Source organism: Eremothecium cymbalariae, chromosome 2 (genome assembly GCF_000235365.1).
Source record: "Eremothecium cymbalariae DBVPG#7215 chromosome 2, complete sequence".
Classification (NCBI taxonomy): domain Eukaryota; kingdom Fungi; phylum Ascomycota; class Saccharomycetes; order Saccharomycetales; family Saccharomycetaceae; genus Eremothecium; species Eremothecium cymbalariae.
In genome coordinates, this window is record NC_016450.1 from 1,162,838 (window position 1) to 1,180,421 (window position 17,584).

General features: G+C 37.3%; 11 protein-coding genes and 1 further gene across 11 annotated transcripts; 7 read left to right on the forward strand and 5 right to left on the reverse strand.

The window, feature by feature from the left end:
* Positions 1-45: 45 nt before the first annotated feature.
* On the forward strand, positions 46-1,854 carry RMD8 (Rmd8p; the record flags this gene model as incomplete). The annotated part of the gene is made up of 1 exon (XM_003645081.1): positions 46-1,854. The coding sequence occupies one exon, from the start codon at positions 46-48 to the stop codon at positions 1,852-1,854; it is 1,809 nt and encodes a 602-aa protein (XP_003645129.1).
* Positions 1,855-1,926: 72 nt separating this feature from the next.
* On the reverse strand, positions 1,927-4,049 carry Ecym_2599 (the record flags this gene model as incomplete).
* A 696-nt stretch (positions 4,050-4,745) lies between these two features.
* RAI1 (decapping nuclease) lies at positions 4,746-5,900 on the forward strand (the record flags this gene model as incomplete). The annotated part of the gene is made up of 1 exon (XM_003645082.1): positions 4,746-5,900. The coding sequence occupies one exon, from the start codon at positions 4,746-4,748 to the stop codon at positions 5,898-5,900; it is 1,155 nt and encodes a 384-aa protein (XP_003645130.1).
* A 143-nt stretch (positions 5,901-6,043) lies between these two features.
* On the reverse strand, positions 6,044-6,550 carry BRR6 (Brr6p; the record flags this gene model as incomplete). The annotated part of the gene is made up of 1 exon (XM_003645083.1): positions 6,044-6,550. One exon carries the CDS (start codon positions 6,548-6,550, stop codon positions 6,044-6,046), a length of 507 nt encoding a protein of 168 aa, XP_003645131.1.
* Positions 6,551-7,002: 452 nt separating this feature from the next.
* MET16 (phosphoadenylyl-sulfate reductase (thioredoxin)) lies at positions 7,003-7,806 on the reverse strand (the record flags this gene model as incomplete). Its single annotated transcript, XM_003645084.1, has 1 exon — positions 7,003-7,806. The coding sequence occupies one exon, from the start codon at positions 7,804-7,806 to the stop codon at positions 7,003-7,005; it is 804 nt and encodes a 267-aa protein (XP_003645132.1).
* A 482-nt stretch (positions 7,807-8,288) lies between these two features.
* Positions 8,289-8,744, forward strand: NUT2 (mediator complex subunit NUT2; the record flags this gene model as incomplete). Its single annotated transcript, XM_003645085.1, has 1 exon — positions 8,289-8,744. One exon carries the CDS (start codon positions 8,289-8,291, stop codon positions 8,742-8,744), a length of 456 nt encoding a protein of 151 aa, XP_003645133.1.
* Positions 8,745-8,884: 140 nt separating this feature from the next.
* JIP5 (Jip5p) lies at positions 8,885-10,441 on the forward strand (the record flags this gene model as incomplete). Its single annotated transcript, XM_003645086.1, has 1 exon — positions 8,885-10,441. The coding sequence occupies one exon, from the start codon at positions 8,885-8,887 to the stop codon at positions 10,439-10,441; it is 1,557 nt and encodes a 518-aa protein (XP_003645134.1).
* Positions 10,442-10,841: 400 nt separating this feature from the next.
* On the forward strand, positions 10,842-11,386 carry TMH18 (Tmh18p; the record flags this gene model as incomplete). Its single annotated transcript, XM_003645087.1, has 2 exons — positions 10,842-10,888; positions 10,960-11,386. The coding sequence occupies 2 exons, from the start codon at positions 10,842-10,844 to the stop codon at positions 11,384-11,386; spliced, it is 474 nt and encodes a 157-aa protein (XP_003645135.1).
* A 281-nt stretch (positions 11,387-11,667) lies between these two features.
* Positions 11,668-12,240, reverse strand: TOM20 (TOM complex receptor protein TOM20; the record flags this gene model as incomplete). The annotated part of the gene is made up of 1 exon (XM_003645088.1): positions 11,668-12,240. The coding sequence occupies one exon, from the start codon at positions 12,238-12,240 to the stop codon at positions 11,668-11,670; it is 573 nt and encodes a 190-aa protein (XP_003645136.1).
* A 488-nt stretch (positions 12,241-12,728) lies between these two features.
* Positions 12,729-13,319, forward strand: SLX9 (Slx9p; the record flags this gene model as incomplete). Its single annotated transcript, XM_003645089.1, has 1 exon — positions 12,729-13,319. One exon carries the CDS (start codon positions 12,729-12,731, stop codon positions 13,317-13,319), a length of 591 nt encoding a protein of 196 aa, XP_003645137.1.
* Positions 13,320-13,423: 104 nt separating this feature from the next.
* On the reverse strand, positions 13,424-16,390 carry LEC1 (Lec1p; the record flags this gene model as incomplete). The annotated part of the gene is made up of 1 exon (XM_003645090.1): positions 13,424-16,390. One exon carries the CDS (start codon positions 16,388-16,390, stop codon positions 13,424-13,426), a length of 2,967 nt encoding a protein of 988 aa, XP_003645138.1.
* A 659-nt stretch (positions 16,391-17,049) lies between these two features.
* Positions 17,050-17,478, forward strand: MRPL51 (mitochondrial 54S ribosomal protein mL43; the record flags this gene model as incomplete). The annotated part of the gene is made up of 1 exon (XM_003645091.1): positions 17,050-17,478. The coding sequence occupies one exon, from the start codon at positions 17,050-17,052 to the stop codon at positions 17,476-17,478; it is 429 nt and encodes a 142-aa protein (XP_003645139.1).
* Positions 17,479-17,584: the final 106 nt, after the last annotated feature.

A 17,584-nucleotide genomic window follows, 5' to 3' on the forward strand; every position in this document is an offset into this window, starting at 1 on the left:
AGCAGTGGTTGAAATATTTGATGTACAATATACCAATACGCCAAGATGAATATAGGCAGCAGTAGGCCTCAATCAAGAAACATGATGTCTCGAAGGTCACCGAGCATTTTAGTTACGGACTCTCGTTCCACAAAGAAGAGGCCTAGTGCACCATTTGCGGGGAATGCAAATACACGAAGAGATAAAGTTGGGAATATATTCCCAACTGTAATAGAGAATCACTCAGGTAAGAGAATAGCATCATTGAGCGGCAGGGATTACATACCTAAACATTCTACAAGAAGGGCAAGACAGGGTAAATTCAGCGATGTGTCTATGGATAGCATTTTATCTGAGATGTCAGATGTGCCTTCAGGAAGGCGGGAAGAAAGATTATCATCTTCCTCATATGATTCTTATGATAGATTGCGTCCGCTCCAATATAACAAAATGATTAATCCGTTGCCTTCGAGAACATCTAAAACTTCAGAAAAATTTGTGTTAATCCCAGAAGAAGGTAGTAAGAAGTTTGCACAAGGCTTTAATAAACGGTCCATTTATAATGCGGATTCCGATGGGATATTTAAAGAAGCCAGATCACATGGTCTTCCTAGCCTTATGGCTTATAATGTAGCTGAAGGGTTTAATCTAAAATTGGCATCTAAGTTTCTTAAGGAAACACATGATGTATCACCTAGAAGGTATGATGAATGTTTATATGTTCCTTACTGCTTGCCGTTATTGCCAGGTAAAAATGGCTTTAGACTTAGGTCAAATATATCCAAGCAAACTATTGGAGGCAAAACTTTAATGGACCGACTAATTGACACCAGTGAACAACGTGATCACCATTATGAGTACTATTCTGGTGTAGAAACAGTGGAAGATATGCGTAATAACTTTGAAATTAGCGAAATTAGTAATTCTAGAGATGCAGAGGGGCTCAGAAGCCCCGATCATTTATCAGGTATATCAAATAGTGAAGCGTTTAACCCAGGTGAGCCGCAATATTTTGCTGAGGAAATGTCTATGGAAGCGAATAGTGATAGTAGTAGTGAACTTGCATTGGGAAATAAGATCTTTAAATCGAAGCCAGCTGATCAGCATCATCAACAACAACAGCAACAGCAACAGCAACAGCAACAGCAACAGCAACAACAGCAACATGCAGAAATTTTTATATTCAATTATGGCGTTGTCGTATTCTGGAATTTCACCGAAATACAAGAAAAGAATATCTTGGGGGATATAGCATTTTCTGATATGAAAAACATGGTCATTCGACCCTTGGATGAACAGGACATTGAAATCGAGCAGTTTCACTTTGAATACGATATGGAGACTGAAAGGCCTCGCATTTTTAATGATATCATTACATTGCGATCTGGAGATCACATTATAAAGCTTACGTTATCACATGCTATTGCTCAATCGACAAAACTATCTAGATTTGAAAAACGAATATCGCCAATACTTGGTACAGTCTCAAAATTGCCCAAAAGATTGGCTCTTTATGGTACACTTGGGTTAAAGAGAGAACAATTATTGAAAAAATCTGGGAAATTGTTTAAATTGAGGGTTGATGTTAATTTATCTTCTAGTGTATTAGACACTCCAGAGTTCTTTTGGTCTTTCGAACCGAGCTTACATCCATTATATACTGCCATGAGAGAATACTTAGAAATCGATACTAGGGTACAGGTGTTAAATGAGCGCTGTAAAGTGTTTTTGGAATTCTTTGATATTTGTGTGAACTCCATTGCCGAAAGAGATATGGCTAGAATTACATGGTGGTTGGTCACTGTGATCTTCCTTAGCGTCTTGGTTTCGATTGCTGAAATTCTTGTTCGATATTTTATTATCAGAAGACATTGATCTATAATTTAGCGCAACTAAAAAGTACTGATATCTAATATATGACATATATACTTTTCAATATTATATTACTCATTTCTTCGCACCATATTTATTAACAGCCTTACCATCAGGAATGGTAAAGAATACATATGGTCTACCATCCTTTGCAACCGAGTCTAACCTATAGTAGCCCTTTCTTTCAAATTGAATAACGTCGCCGACAGCCATCGACTTAATGTTCAAATCAGCAATAGCAGCAGTATGGAATTCAGTAGTTGGGGTTAGAAAATCTTCAAAGTTTTCATCTTCTTCTAATTTGTCCTTGCTGATTAAGTGATCAAAATCAACCAAATCGACAGGGACATGATCTTCAGTGTCCGCCAACCAAGTCAGCTTCAACTTAGTCTTCTTAAAATCACCCTCCAAGTGTAACTTACCGACTAGGGATCCATCAGAATTCTTTTTAGTAACAATTACATTACCCCAGTCCATCAAAGTAAGTTCTTCCCCTTCGGAGATCATTTCGGCATCTTCAGCATCAATAAGAACGTCTTTGTAGTAAACAACCTTTTTTTCACCAACTTCTGGATTCTTTTTATGCTTCAATTTTTTCTCAACTTGTGGGTTCTGTGGAGCATCCGTACTTTCTAAATGGAACTTTACTGGGTTCACCACGGCAGTATGCCTTGGAGCAATAGGATCAATAACCTTCTTGTTAAAAGCCCAAATTAAATTCCACTCTAAGTTTATGACGTTCCTGGATGGACCTTGAGATAGGACAAAGTTTCTCAAACCTTCTATAGTCATACCCCTTCTTCTAATCCCCCTAACAGTTGGGAATCTTGGATCATCCCAATTCGAAACTACATTATTATCAACTAGCGATTGCAATTTTCTTTTAGATAATAAGGTTCTAACAAAATTAACACGAGCAAAGTCCCATATGTGCACCTTTCTCAAGTGCAATGCATTCAACATCCACTCATACTGAGCATTACGGTCCCTATATTCAATAGTTCTTAGTGCGTGTGTCACCCCTTCAATTGCATCTACAATTGGAACACAGAAATCATAAGTTGGGTACACCTTCCAAGTAGTACCAGTACGGTGATGAGGAGTCAAGTTACATCTATAGATAACTGGATCTCTAAGTGTCTTGTTCAAGGCTTCATAGTCAATCTTAGCACGAACGCAATTCTTCAACCCTTCTTCAGTACCAGCCGTCAACTCCTTAGTGAAGAGCTCCAAATTCTCCTCGACAGTCCGATCTCTTCTAGCAGAGGCAATACCATTCATGCGCTCGTATCTCATCTTCTCAGTAGGAGTATCATCACAGTAGGCCTTACCATCCTTAATCAATTGAATACAGTAGTCATACATCTCCTGAAAATAATCAGAAGAATGAGTAATCCTATCACCCTTAATACCAAGCAACTCCAAGTCTTCCAAAATAGATTCTTCGAATTCGGTTTTTCTTTAGATGGGTTTGTATCATCAAATCTAATAATCAACTTGCCCTTGTACGCTTCAGCAAAGTACTGATTCAATAGAGCAGCCTTAGCGTGGCCAATGTGCAAATATCCAGATGGCTCTGGTGGGAAACGGGTAACAACCTGTCCCATCTTAGCCTCCTGCAAATCAATTTCAAAATTAGCCTTGTGGGTTTCCTTCTTTTTATTCACATTTCCAGCTGCCTTCAAATCCTTCGACGCCTTGGACAGGTGCTCATGAGCGCCACCAAAATTTGGGTCAATTTCTAACATCGTGTACCAACGGGATACATTAACGTATACCTTGTTTTTGATGATAGAACCCACAAGCCCATTTGATCTCAACACACCCCAAACAGCTACATCTGCAGCAGTTGCCTTTAAGCCACCAAGAATATAAGTTCTGAAGTTCAAATTTGATTCCAATTTCTCTAAAGAAACAGATAATTTCTTAAAATCTTTAATGCCTAATTCAGTCCTCGCAAAACTAATCCATTCAGACGCCTCTGGAGTAATGCTGCCTAATATATCCGAAAATGAACTAAATATATTCTCCAAAGCATTCTCTGTGTTTCCATTGTAAGATGCAGCTACTGCTTTCTTATCATCGATAAATTCTAACTTGATGGCTTCCGGCTTAGTACTGTTCACAACACGAGCAGCAACTAATTCAGCATATGGAACAATCAACGCCTTGGAGCCAAGAACCAAAGTAGCAGACATCGTTTACGCTCAGCTAAACTTAAATATACACTAGAACTTTGCAGTAGATTATTGATAATATCACCTGTTTATAAGTTCATGAAGCTTTCTGCTGTTTGCGTGAAAAATTTCTGTAATAACTCCACGCTAAATTTAACATCACCACACACGTTTAATTTCTACGCATCATTGCCAATCAAGAAGAGGTCCATTAGTGATTAATACAATCTGTGCAAACTAGTAAACCGGTTTATTTATCAGTGGGTAGCTATATATTTTATTTTTATTGGTTATTATTACTATTATATTAATTTAGTGTCTTTTATATGTCTTCCAAGTATCAGCGGTCTATATGCGCGAATCGCAGAAAAAAGAGACACAGGTTCACGCATTCATCGAAGATTTAAGGGTTGATACCAATTGGTAAAATGTTATTTGGTTTCATACAATTCTATCATTACTTAAGAAAATGTAAAGCCTCGACCATATCCTCGTTATTTGGTCGTTGTGCCTGACCTCCACATCTGACACTGGGATTATTACGTTGAAAAAATTAGTCAAAATGTTGGAAGAACATCACCATGCCCAACACGCAACGCAGGGTAAATTCGGTATATGGACGCAGTTGAAAGGCTATTTGTCGATAAGAATTAGCACCTGAAGGGAAGGTGCATTTGGTTTAGCAATTAATTGAGTTTTTTTAAATTGTCCAATACAATGCCTCTCAATGCCAATCTGTTTATAAAAAAGAGAAGCGGTACGACAGCTCTAAAGCAACCAAAAGAATTGGGATATTACTCTAAGACTGCAGATAACCAATTTCTAGTTCAGGATGATTCAAATCTTTGTTACTACTATTTTCCAGATTCATGTTTGGAAAGAAATATAGACTTGACGGGGGGTATCAAGAAGTTCAGAGATTCTATGGCGGACAGTAATGTAGACCATAGTACACTACATGGTCTGTTATCAACAATCCAAAAATATGAGGAACGAAAAGAGAAGAAAATTAAGGCTGATATTATAACTTTCAGAGGCGTTATGAGGAAATTAATATCCTGTGCACTTGAGAATCCAAAATATAATAAGGTAAGCCTATATGTTGTATCTTTTAACGAACAGTTAATCATTAAAGATGCTACAAAAGTTGGACAGCCTAGTACTGGTACAGACTCAATAGATTATCGGAACTATTATAGTGGCTACAAGTTTGAGACGTTGACCACGTTGAGCAAATCTTTCTCTGAGACACCTAGGCAAGTTTTAGAATCACGGCCTAAGAAGATAGTCAGTAATGGTGAACAATTTGTCACTGTTGTTAGAACAGGCATCGGCAAATGCAAGCTTATTTTGGGTGCGGAAGTTGACTGTGTATTTGATTTTAAGGAGGTGGGTAGCGACAATTTGAAACATTATGCAGAGTTGAAATGCAGTAAGGCGGTAAACACTGTTGCTGATGCCCGTACATTTGAACTAAAACTATTCAAGACTTGGGTACAATGCTTTCTTGTTGGAATCAATAGAATAATATATGGATTTAGGGATGAAAATTGCATCTTGAAGAGCGTAGAAGAATTCAGCACACAAGAAATCCCTGTTCTTTTGAAAAATAATCCTCGGCTAACAAATGCCTGTCTCGATGCTATTAAATGGTATGGAGCCTTCACTGAATGGCTACTAGACACTATACCCAGAGAAAGTAACACTAAAATAACGGCATATACTCTGGAGTTTGAGCACAACCATTTGAAATTATCAGAGATTGAACCCTCGCATCCCGAATACGATGGCATTGTAAATGGAGAAGTAGTACTATCTGAAACCTTCAAACAATGGCGTACCAATTTGCAAACGAAGGACAGTAATAGTTGATTAAAAATATATAGCACATATATGAAATCTATTTGAGACTTACTCCGTACTCACACTGGTCTGATCTACAGAAAAGGCAAATACCGGTAATACATCATTATGCATTTCTCCGTACAAAACCGGAAGGAATCCTATAAAGCATGCTATGGTGCGTTCTGCACATAGTATACTCTGTAAGCTCCAAAAGCCACATTCGTGGCAATAATAGTACATAACGTAGAAATCAACAGTATTGATACTGTTCTAATACTGATCTGTTCAGTAAATTCGTTTAGAATCCCAGCTAACGTACTAGCCCATAGCACACCATACTCATGTGATGAGGGTCGAGAATCTAAATTCATGCATTGATACCATTCCTCACATTGCGCATGCAACGCCGGCAGACGACTTTTTGGATGACAATTGTTCATTTCGTAATCCTTTTTACACTGTTCAATAAAAAAAGCATCCTCCAACTTCTTCTGGTATCGTTTCCATTGTACATCTCCATGAACAATGTACACAAAATTCAGTATCACATACAGTATACCAATTGCGATGCAACCATTGAATATAAATTGTACATAATCGACGATGCTATGATCTCGGCTGCTCACCTTTCTACCATGAGCATCGTCTCTAATCCTAGACAATTGATTCCTAGGCATCCTGTAAATTCCAAAAGGATATACAACTTTTTAACATTCCTTTGCTGCTCATCAGGTTACAGGGATATATATATATATATATATATATATATGTGGATAGTACTACAGAAGTATATGTATTCCTTTGATCTGATGATTTATGTGCGGGTAACAAAATATATACTTTATAAGGTTACCCGGATTATATGCAACCCGTTGGAAACCGTTTTATCGCTTCCTTTAATCTCCAAGGATAACACAAACACCTAAAATTACATTCTTGGGTGACCTTACTATTCATTAAAGAGCAGCAATAATTTGCAACAAGGAATCTTAAATTGTATTGGGCGGAAAACTAATCAAGGGTTTCGAGAAGCTGTGAAAATAAAGCGATTGTGCGTTCGGGCAGACTTCATGCTTTGGCGCTGATATCTTAATGGGGAGACTAGAGCCATTCAATATATAAAATCCTGCTAATATGTAGCGCTACTCAACAATGATTCAGCATGTTCGGCTGGTAAGTGTAGTCCACACTCTGATTTAACCTTCCCCTTCCATCTACCAGATCTCTCATCTTCATTTTCTCCGACTGGCTGGGTGGAGTGATAATCGCCAATAGACTTATAACCAAGATCCAGCAATTCATTATAGGGTACTTCTTGTTTATAAACGTAAGATTTGACTTGGCTGAAGTTCCAGTTAGCTAACGGATTGATTTTCAATATGCGATTCACTTCATCAACTTCAACAAATTGTAAATTGGCGCGACTGCCACCTTGAGACTTCCGACGCCCTGTCAGCACTGCACTTACTTTTAAAGTTTGATAAGCCCTATGTGCAGGCTCGACCTTAACTAAAAAATCATACTTATCTTCTTCTCTTTCCCATAATGAATCTCCGTATTGTTTAATAAACTCATGCTCTGTGGATACGCCTTTAGGTTGGAATATATGAATCTGTTGAGACCTTGGTTTATAATATTTAGCTTCAATCTTGCGCATCAAATCCAATGTTTGAGGAAAGTGATGCAAAGTGTCAATAAATATCAGAGGAATCATCTGTTTATCATCATGTAAGATTTTCGATAGCATGTCAATAATTACTAAACCTGTTAGACCAAAGGCAGTACTTTGATAAAGATGCGGAAAAGTTCCGATGGACCATTGGAGAATTTCTTGAGGTGATTTTTCATCTGATAAGTAATCATTCCACAAGTCTAGCTGGTCCTGAGTAACCACTATATCGTTATTGAGATTGTAAATCTTTGTACTTTTCATTTTGCACACGTTTTAGTGAATATACCAGTCACTTGATGATTGTTCTCGTTGTATAACAAGATTAATTAGAATGTACCAATCAGCTAAACCTTTTTCAAAATACACTCATATGTATATATAACATATACGAGGGGTATTTAAACACGTTATAGCTGAATAATATTACTTGAAGCACCTTTGTCAATGTTAGAATATAGTAATTAATGGCTTTACGCCGACGCCATAGTGTTTGCGCACACGTGATATTATTTAAAAGCTCAGATCTCTCAAACTATTTGTTGATTGCCAGCTATACATTCTACATGCTTAGGAGTTCGTTGGTTCTATCTACTGCCCAGATGGATGGCCTATAATTGCGTGATTTTATTACGCCTGCATTTGTTCATAAAATCTCTGCTTCACGAAAGTGTTCACAAATTTGAGTCCTTAAATCACTGATCGAGCTCCAGATATATCAAGGACACAAAATTGGATAAAATACAATGGCCCAGCAAGACCTTCACAAATTACATTCTAATTTCGAGGAAGTTGAAGTTCGATTAGCATCCATTATTGAATCGTTTGTTGAATTGGGGGTGTCGGTTTATGATTTCCCGGGGACTCAAGAATCCACACAGGGTATGGTCACTAACCTAAAAAGAAATGTAGAAAGGATCAAGCAATTGAATCAACAATCAAATGATCCTGAATCGCAATTAAATAACATCAGTATTCCATTGGAGGTTTTGCAATACATAGAGGATGGTCGTAATCCCGATGTTTATACAAGAGAATTTGTTGAAGCTATCCGTCGATCCAACCAGTACCAAAGAGCAAAGATGCATGCACTAGGGAAACTTAGAGATTCCTTGGCTGAAAAGATTGCAGAAGAATTCCCTGACCTTGAATCTCATGTTAAAGGTATTATTGAAAGGGTTACTGGTAGTAGTGGTAAATAAGTGTTAAACCCAATCACCACACATCTGCAGTATATATGCCTACTTTGCAAATTTTCATATGTTAAGACCGTCTCTCCAATAACTATTGTTAGGCTGGAACCTCATCTGAACAAGGCAGAAGAATTATTAGAGTTACAACGATGGGTAAAAAGAAGTCGAAACAATGTGGTGATGATTTTATAAACTCACAGAAAAATCCATTATTGGAATTAAAATTTGAAAATCCTCTATTTGCAATTGCATGCCATCCTGAGAAGCCCATCATTGTCACTGGATTGGCCACGGGCCACATGTTTTGTCATGAGTACAATGTTGGGATGCTTAGATCTTTCATAAAGCAGAATTTGGAAGAAATCTCTTCATTGGATGCTCAGCGTAAATCACAGAAGTCATGGCAGGTTGTTAATGTTCCGCAGAAGTCTGAAGAACAAGCTTTAACTGGCGTAACTGTTCTTTGGAGCACTAGGAGACATAAAGGGAGTGTTCGTTCAATTGCTCTAGAAGCAGATGGATCATATGTATATTCCATTGGCAGCGATAATGTATTGAAAAAAGCGAATACTTACTCCGGAAAGGTTGTTAACAAGGCAGTTTTATCTGAGGATCCAAAAATTAAATATACCAAGTTATTAAAATCGTCTACTCATCCATTTCTATTACTTGGAAGTGAGGATGGCAATGTTGAGGTTTATAATAGCTCTACCTTAAAGCTTATGAACACGATCCAAAACGTCCATGGCGGTGATCCCATAAATGATATATTTCAATTTGTTGGGAAGTCTGTTTACAAACACATATCACTTGGGCAGACTACCCTTGCTCGTTGGGATTGTAGACAATCGAATGAAATTGATACTTCAATATCTCCAGATGATAAAGATGCTAAAGGTAATGTATTACTAAGCGATAATCAGGAAGATGAAATGCTCAGCGGAACCTTTGTAGATCCAACTGATGGAGAGACCTTAGTTTGCGGAATGGGAGAAGGAGTTCTTACTGTTTGGAAACCGAAAAAAAATGATCTTGTGGACCAATTAACAAGGATCAAAATATGCAGAGGCGAAAGTATAGATTGCGTTATGTCGTCGTTACAAGATGACGGTTGTGTTTGGTGTGGATGTTCCAATGGCAAGGTTTATAAGGTCAACGTCAAACTAGGAAAGGTGGTTGAAGTGAGAAAACATAGCAGATTAGATGAAGTGTCTTTCCTAGATTTGGATTATGACTACAGGTTAATTTCTGGAGGGATGGATAAAATGAAAATTTGGGAATCCGATGACTTTGAATATGACTTTGCTAAGCCTTGTGAGGGACAAAAAGGAGTGGAAGACGAAGGATTTGTGCCAGTGTCAGTCGATAGTGCGCAAGAGGATAGTGATGGCTTATGGGAGCAGTTGGAGAAGAATCATTCAGATTTAGATACAAACAGTGGCAAAACTACTGACAGCAGTGACTCCAGCAGTGAAAGCGAACTAGACGAAGACTCTAGTAGCGGCGAGGTTCAGTTAGCAGGATTGTCCAAGGAAGAATTGATCGCCGAATTGGACAAAGACTTGGATAATAGCGATAAACCAAAAAGAGCGCTGAATACTGAAATTTCTGCAAAGAACAAAAAACTAAAGAATGCATCTAAGGATAGAAAGGCCCATAATGCAAAAAGCCATTTCAATGGAATCCGTAGATTTGACGGTTTATAATTTAATATATATAAATGAGGCGTTTTCAGAATCATACCATGACTTCCCTGGGTTGAGGAAAGGCGACACAATCCAATGACACTACCATCATACTATTATGAATATTATTGCATTTAAATTTAATAAGATTAATAGTCATCACTAAACTCTTAGGATGTATAAGTTCATTTTTGTTGAGTTTTATACTCATCTCATAAGTTGTGAGTTGGGCCTTATCAACCAGAGCTGCCCTTACAACTGACGTAACACTATATAGGTCACGTGAGCCAAAGCTGGGTGTCAAAGATCATCTCGTTTCAACGGTATTTCTCATTACATAGATCCCACCCGCTCTCCCCCTACATTTAAGAGATGTGAGAAATCTAAAAAGTACGAGGTCATACCACAATATCTGTCATAAATGAGACTTCTAAAGCCAGCTTTCCACTTACTGTTCTATTCGTTTTCGTAAGTTAAAATATGCTACCCTTTTTTGCATGTTGTAGCTCTTTTACTAACTCATAATTTGTTGCACTTAGTTTTGGCGGGTCCACATTCTATTCATATGTTGCTTCCCCCATAGCCTATAAAGCATTGGACATTGATAGTTTTTCAACGTTACAGCAAAATGTTTTCCCACTCTTTTTCAAGTTTCAAACAGCATATCCTTTGATTTTAGCTGCCACTGGGCCAGTTGCACTAACGTCCGGTGCAATGACGAGCCTGGCTACTGCATCGGTGACGGGTGCTGTGAATTCCTTCTGGCTATTGCCTTGGACTCAGCGTATAAAGAAAGAGAGGAAGGCCTTGGCTGAGAAATCCAGTGGAGATGAATTGGAGGCTAGAGATGCACCATTACGTAAGGAGTTCGGGAAGGCACACGGCTTAAGTTTACTGTTCAATATGATCCATGTTATAAGTATGGCCTCTTATGGTGTCATCCTATCCAAAAGCTTGAGTAGCTGAATTCCAAAATAAGAGTATACATGTTTATGTTTATGTATAATTGTAACGACCAATGGGCTGTGTCAGAGTATTTATCTTATATAGTTGTAGATATTATTCTGATAGTTCCGTTAAAACGCAGTTGAAAAGTGCCTGGTTGCAAAAATATTTACAGAGAAATCAAATCGAGCAATATAGCATACTAGAACTTAAAATTGATTGAACGTCATCAAATATTTGTGTAGATATATTAATATTGTCATTTTTCGGGTCTTCTGGTAAGTTAGTAGTCACTAGGTTGTTTATTCATCAATTCCTACAGCTTCAGAGTTGGTATGGCCTGCCGCCACTGCCGCTGCTGCTGCTGCTGCGGATCCTGGAGAAGTACCGCTCAAGAACGATGAAACGTTAGTTGGGGGGAGAATAGCAATCATTAAAACAATGTATTCGTACACAGCTTCTGGAATAGATCTCTGGTAAATCCCCAATAACTCAGCAGGACTTGGATAAACTGCCAAAGCTCTGTAAAACTTCAAAGCCGATTCAAGCTCATTTCCTGGCATTTTGGCCAACATTTCACCCTCTTCAACGTTTGTTTTGAAGCTATCCTGCCTATCAGAAGAGTCTTGTGGAATAGGCTCCTTCATCAATTCCATGGTCAAGTATTCGCCAACCTCAGCCAATCTAGCTTGTTTAGCTTCTTCATGAGCTGCAGTTTCTAGTGCTTTCTGCTTCTTTAGGTTACGCTTCAATTGTTTTCTAAACTGTGGGCTATGTCTTCTCTGATAATCAAAGTACAGAGCATAACCTGTGGCACCAGCAATGATGGTACCACTAACAATGGCAAATAATCGGGACGCAGAGAGCTGAGACATATTGACTAAACCTAAAACTGGTTGGACTGGATATATCAGTAATATATTTCTTGTATATTAGTTTATGGAGTAAACGTATAAGATCTATAACATGTATTAACGTAATCGGCTAAAAGTTTTTCATCATTATTTTTTCGATGGTTTAGAGCCAAACCGATCATAGATATGCTGAAGAAGACCGATTGTGACATTATATGCACTTAGCTGTAGAGGTATGTTATATATTTATTGAAATGAATTCCAGAAGGATCTCTATGTCAGTAAAATTGTTGATATAGTTGTTTACTACTTCAGTTTGCATATGTACGCCGGAACTTGTTGGCTTAGATATGTCAGCTGAAAATGAAAATTTTATGGCCGTCGGTCTCATCTCATCTCATCTCATTCAAAGTAAAATGCTATAAGATTGAAACGTTAATGAGCTTGTACTTTGGAAGAATAACCATCATATTTGTTTTTAGGTAATATAATCAATAATTCATACAAGAATGGTTGCAAAAAAGAGGGTCCAGCTGAGAAGCAAAGCAGCCAACTTACGGAAGAATAGTTTAGAGCTGGGTGATGCTGCTGAACAACAACAATTTCCTCCTGACCCAAAGGCATATCTTCATCAAGCGAGAGAGGCAAAGAAGGAGAAGCAACTTAATAAATCTAGGTCATTTCTAACAAAGATTAGAGAACAAGCGAATGATAATGTTGGAATTTCGAAGTCCGCACTAAGACGTAGGAAACGGAAACAAAGAGATGACTTGAAGCCCAAAATGCAAGATTTATTATTATCTCTACAAGACGAAGGTGTCTTAGATAAAGATGGGAATGTTCAAGATGGTAGTTTTGGTCCGTCTTCGACTGTTACAAGCATAAAAAAATCGAGCGGATATGATGGGATTCATAATGTAGTAGCTGAAGAATCGGGCACAGTACCTGTAAAGAAGAATGAGCCCAGCATGAGAACTCAAAGAGGCGCCAAGTTGCTAGCTAAAAATGAAGCTGTACGTTTTGCACAAGTTATAAGTGATCAAGGATTTAAAAAAGATCCTTTTGCCACTTTAAGGGAGGTTATCAAAATGAGAAAATGAGTTTGAATGGATGCTATGAGTTACTTTATTCCACTTGTATACTAAATCTTATGCATGTTACATAATGATCAATGTTTGATTCAAACATATTATATTCCTCTTATCTATACAGATAATGTATCTTTGAGAATTTTTTTAAACAGAGTTTCATTCAATTTGTTTATTTCACTGACGTCAACCTGACTGTTCAATATATCGTGATATTTTTTCTGTAGTTTGTCTTCTGCTTCCAAAAACTCAAAGTCACCTACATCTAAATCCAAGTCTACTAATTCACTGTCGTCAATTCCAAATTGAACAACATCAGATGGGATAACAAGATTGTTCATCTGTCTCCAATTTGCATCAATTACCTCGCCAACATTTTCCACCTTTGATTGAGCTTTTCCTTCAGCCTTCAACGCTGCCAACCTAGAATATACTTCACGAGCTCTCATCTTCTGATCAACAAGTTGCTCTAACTGCTTTTTGAGGGTATTATAGTCTACTGAACTTGCATTTGATTTTAAAACTAAATCAAGATTAATCCTTATCTCAGGACCACCCCATTTACTAGTCTGAAGAAATGATGTGATATCGCAAGCCCATTTAATAAACCCTTCAAAGATATTTTCTGTATCATTTATATAAATATCATGCACAAAAGTGTAGAATATTTCTTCATGGGCATTGACCAACTCATGAATATCTTCAACAATGTTAGCCTGTGTACTGGAACCCTCCTTACCACTTATGACGTGGTCCATCAATGCTACCAAGTCGTTCATAAACTTTTCAAAACTTTTCATGGCAACGTCAATCTTTGCAACTTTAAATATTTTCACTAGGGGTTCATAAAATAATGTTACAATTGACCTCAATAAAGTTGGCAATTCAGATTCTTGCCACAACTGTCTCATTAGCTTTTTGTCGCGTTCTCTAATATACAGTTGAAGTAATTCCTTAACATGGGAGAAATACAAACCAGGATTCTTAGAAATAGACGAGTTAGTACTATTGATTGTGATATCCCCAGAGTTAGCCCTGCTCCAGCTAGAGTAAGATTCATTTAATACTACCAATGCTTCTGACGATAAATATTTTTTCTTATAGCACTCTCTGGCAATAATCAAAACTGCAGGTAGATTTTCTGATTGTGACTGCAAATTAATATTTTCCATGTTAATGTATTCACCATTCTCATTTTCAAATATACACATATACAAAACTTGGCAAATTTCAGGACCAGAATCACCGTCACTCTTTATCAATGCTTCCAAGTCGTTAATAACCTCTATTTGACCTCTTAAATCATCGCTCAAAATGTTTGAAAACATATTTTGTAACAATGAATACCCTCCAAAAGGCTGAATCATAAATAGATCGATCATTGCCTTCATCACAGCCATTGGATTTGTAAATTTCACAACTTTGGACATTACTGCGTATGGCATCAATCTGTGCAATCTTCTAACTTGGCTATAAAATTCATAGCTGTCATCATTACCCAAAAATACTTGGTAAATTGTAGCACTCAAATATATTTTCGTCCATTCAAAGAAGTTTTTGAGAGGCTCTGAAAGGTCATTCGGATTGTCCTTTTCTCTAATTTCACGAAACAACTTCAATAGGTAGTTTTCGTCTCGCAAAATTGAATCCTTGAGTGTTTTCAAAGAGCTTTGTAGGACAATGGTTTTTTCATATGCCATTTTCTGAAACTTAATCTGGTTTTCTAAATTGTGTATATCCACTAATTCCCGATGTCTGATATCAAGGATTAAGTCTTCAGAAAATTTAGCAGGATCCAAGTTCGATCTAAATAAAAACTGTCTAAGAGAAATACTTTTGCATATTTCCTTATCTTGGCATATAGATCGCAAGAACTGCCGCAAAGAAGTCCTCATGTTCTCTTGCTCTAATAAAACAATTTTAAAATTGCCGTTATCCTGCGGTGATTCCTCTGCATCGACGAATTCTGTATCTTCATTTGTATTTGAACTCCAACCGCTGGAAATATTCGGATTTTGAATCGATGAGGAAGATGTATTGGCGGACGAAGAAATGCCCACTTTCACAGGAACTTCCTTACCCAGTGTTAGTAAGTCCGACGATTCTGTTGTGATAAATGAGTTCAATTTGTTTTCATCCGGCAACTTCAAAATCTTTTTACCAGGAAATTCCTTTTGAAGTTGCACAGTCAACCGCTTAAAATCCTCATATAATTTCGCAGTATATTTTATATTATCCTGATTTCCTTCCTTTCTAATTGCAATCAAAAACACCTTATTTTGACTATTGCCTGAATCATAAAATGGCATTTTTGGTAAAAATTTGGGAGGTAGAACTGTACTAAAGGTAGACTTAAACCATGAAGGTGTCGTAGTCATGTTTTCTGTCTTCGCTCGTTCTTCTTCGTCTTTGAATAACTTATCTTCATCAAGGACAGAGATGACATTGATATCAATCCCATTAAAATAAACCGGTTGCTTAGTCACCATATTTCGAAGGGTCTCCTTTGTGAACATTGTAAAACTGTTTATTGTATCACAGTCATTTGTTGTAGAGTATACCTGCACGCTTGCAGAACTATCATTCTGATAGTACATCGGTTCCAAAGTGGTCCCAATTCCAGAATTGTAAAACAATAGCACTAGCTTCGACAACTTAAGCCCAAATCTACGGCGTTTGGTCAACTCTTCTCTGTCATAACTAGAACTAAATGGCAAGCTCATAAAGTGTTCGAAGAACACTTGTACCTTTTTCTCCCAGAAAGAACGATCATTAGCTAGCTTCTTTGATAATAATGGACAAGTAATTACCACATTTTGAAGGAAATGGCTTAACAATGGAAACTCAGTTACTGTCAAATCATTATCCACTGATAATGTCTTTGCTTTCCTTCGAACAACGGAGGATTCTAACAAGTCCTTTATGTTACCGTCGCGCTTTCTAGGGTCAGATCGCATAAAGGGATAACCAAACCGTCTCAATGCATCCCTGTCATTTAGCTTTTGAAACTCATCATTGAGCTCTATACGAAGAAGCTCTCGTTTTAAATAATGCTCCTCTGTAGGGCTTAATGAGATAACCATCTAATTGTGGTGACCTAACTTTGTTTATATATATGCTTTTAGTGATTAATCATGAATATACTACACCGTTTTTGAACTCACCTTTTTTGCATATCTTGCAATACAAAACATTCTGCGCTGCGTCAGAGAAACGCCGTGAGACTGTAACCATCTTATTTTGGATATACAAAGTATTAAAAAATAGGAGCACAAACAAGTAGCTTGTTTGAAATCAAGAAAGGAAGGATTATTATATATGCAGCTTGAATTGTACAAAGAAGCTGCGTAGATGGGATATTAAATAATTTTCTACAAGTGATTTATTTCATTACATCGTATTCAAACTTTCTGAATTCTGTAAAATTCATCTAACTTCATCTAACATAATTCAGCACATTTTTAGATGGCAACAAATGTGTTCAGCTACCAATGAGGATTGTAACTACGCTACCTTTAAGCAACGACGCTCTATGAATCTCCATATGCGGAGATTAAGCTTATCCATGGTAAATTAGCGTCAGCTATCAAGATCATTAGGTACGACATTAGACAAATTTTCGTAAAATGAATAAAATGATTGATTGATTGATGAATCTGCTGCTAATTTATATCCTCTGTAAGCAGTGTTCCAGTTAGCAACGGTTTGAAATATATACCGGGCAATCTGTTTCTGGTTTGGCATGGTTGTTAAAGTTATACCCCAATTATCGATAGCCAGAAATGGTGTAGGTGCGTTTGTTTTTCCTTGCAAGAAGATTATTCTTCAATACTGTAATTGGGGTGGGTCTTCTCAAGGTTTACGGGACTTCCTTGTTTCTAAAAGATTAGTTCAGTGGGCAGAGAAGTATCCTCAGATTAATTTTGAGGTTGTTAAAAAGTCGGGGCATCCGGTGATTAAAGCATTATACACAAATGGGAGGAATAAGGCTATTTGTGTCAAGAATTTGAATATCGACAATGTTGAAAACAAGTTGAGATTGCTGAAAGATTCTTCTGGAGAGCAATTACATCACAGGACAAAGAATAATAATGTTGAATCTTTGAATAAGAGTGTCAGGGGTCTTTGGTCACCGTTGCATGTTGATCCATCGTTAAGACACAGGGTCTGAAGGTATCTATATATCTATATATGTATTCCAAATGTGAAGTATGAAATGGATAGAGCCGCACTTGTATATAATAGCTAAATAAGTCTTGCGGCAATTTTTGGAACGC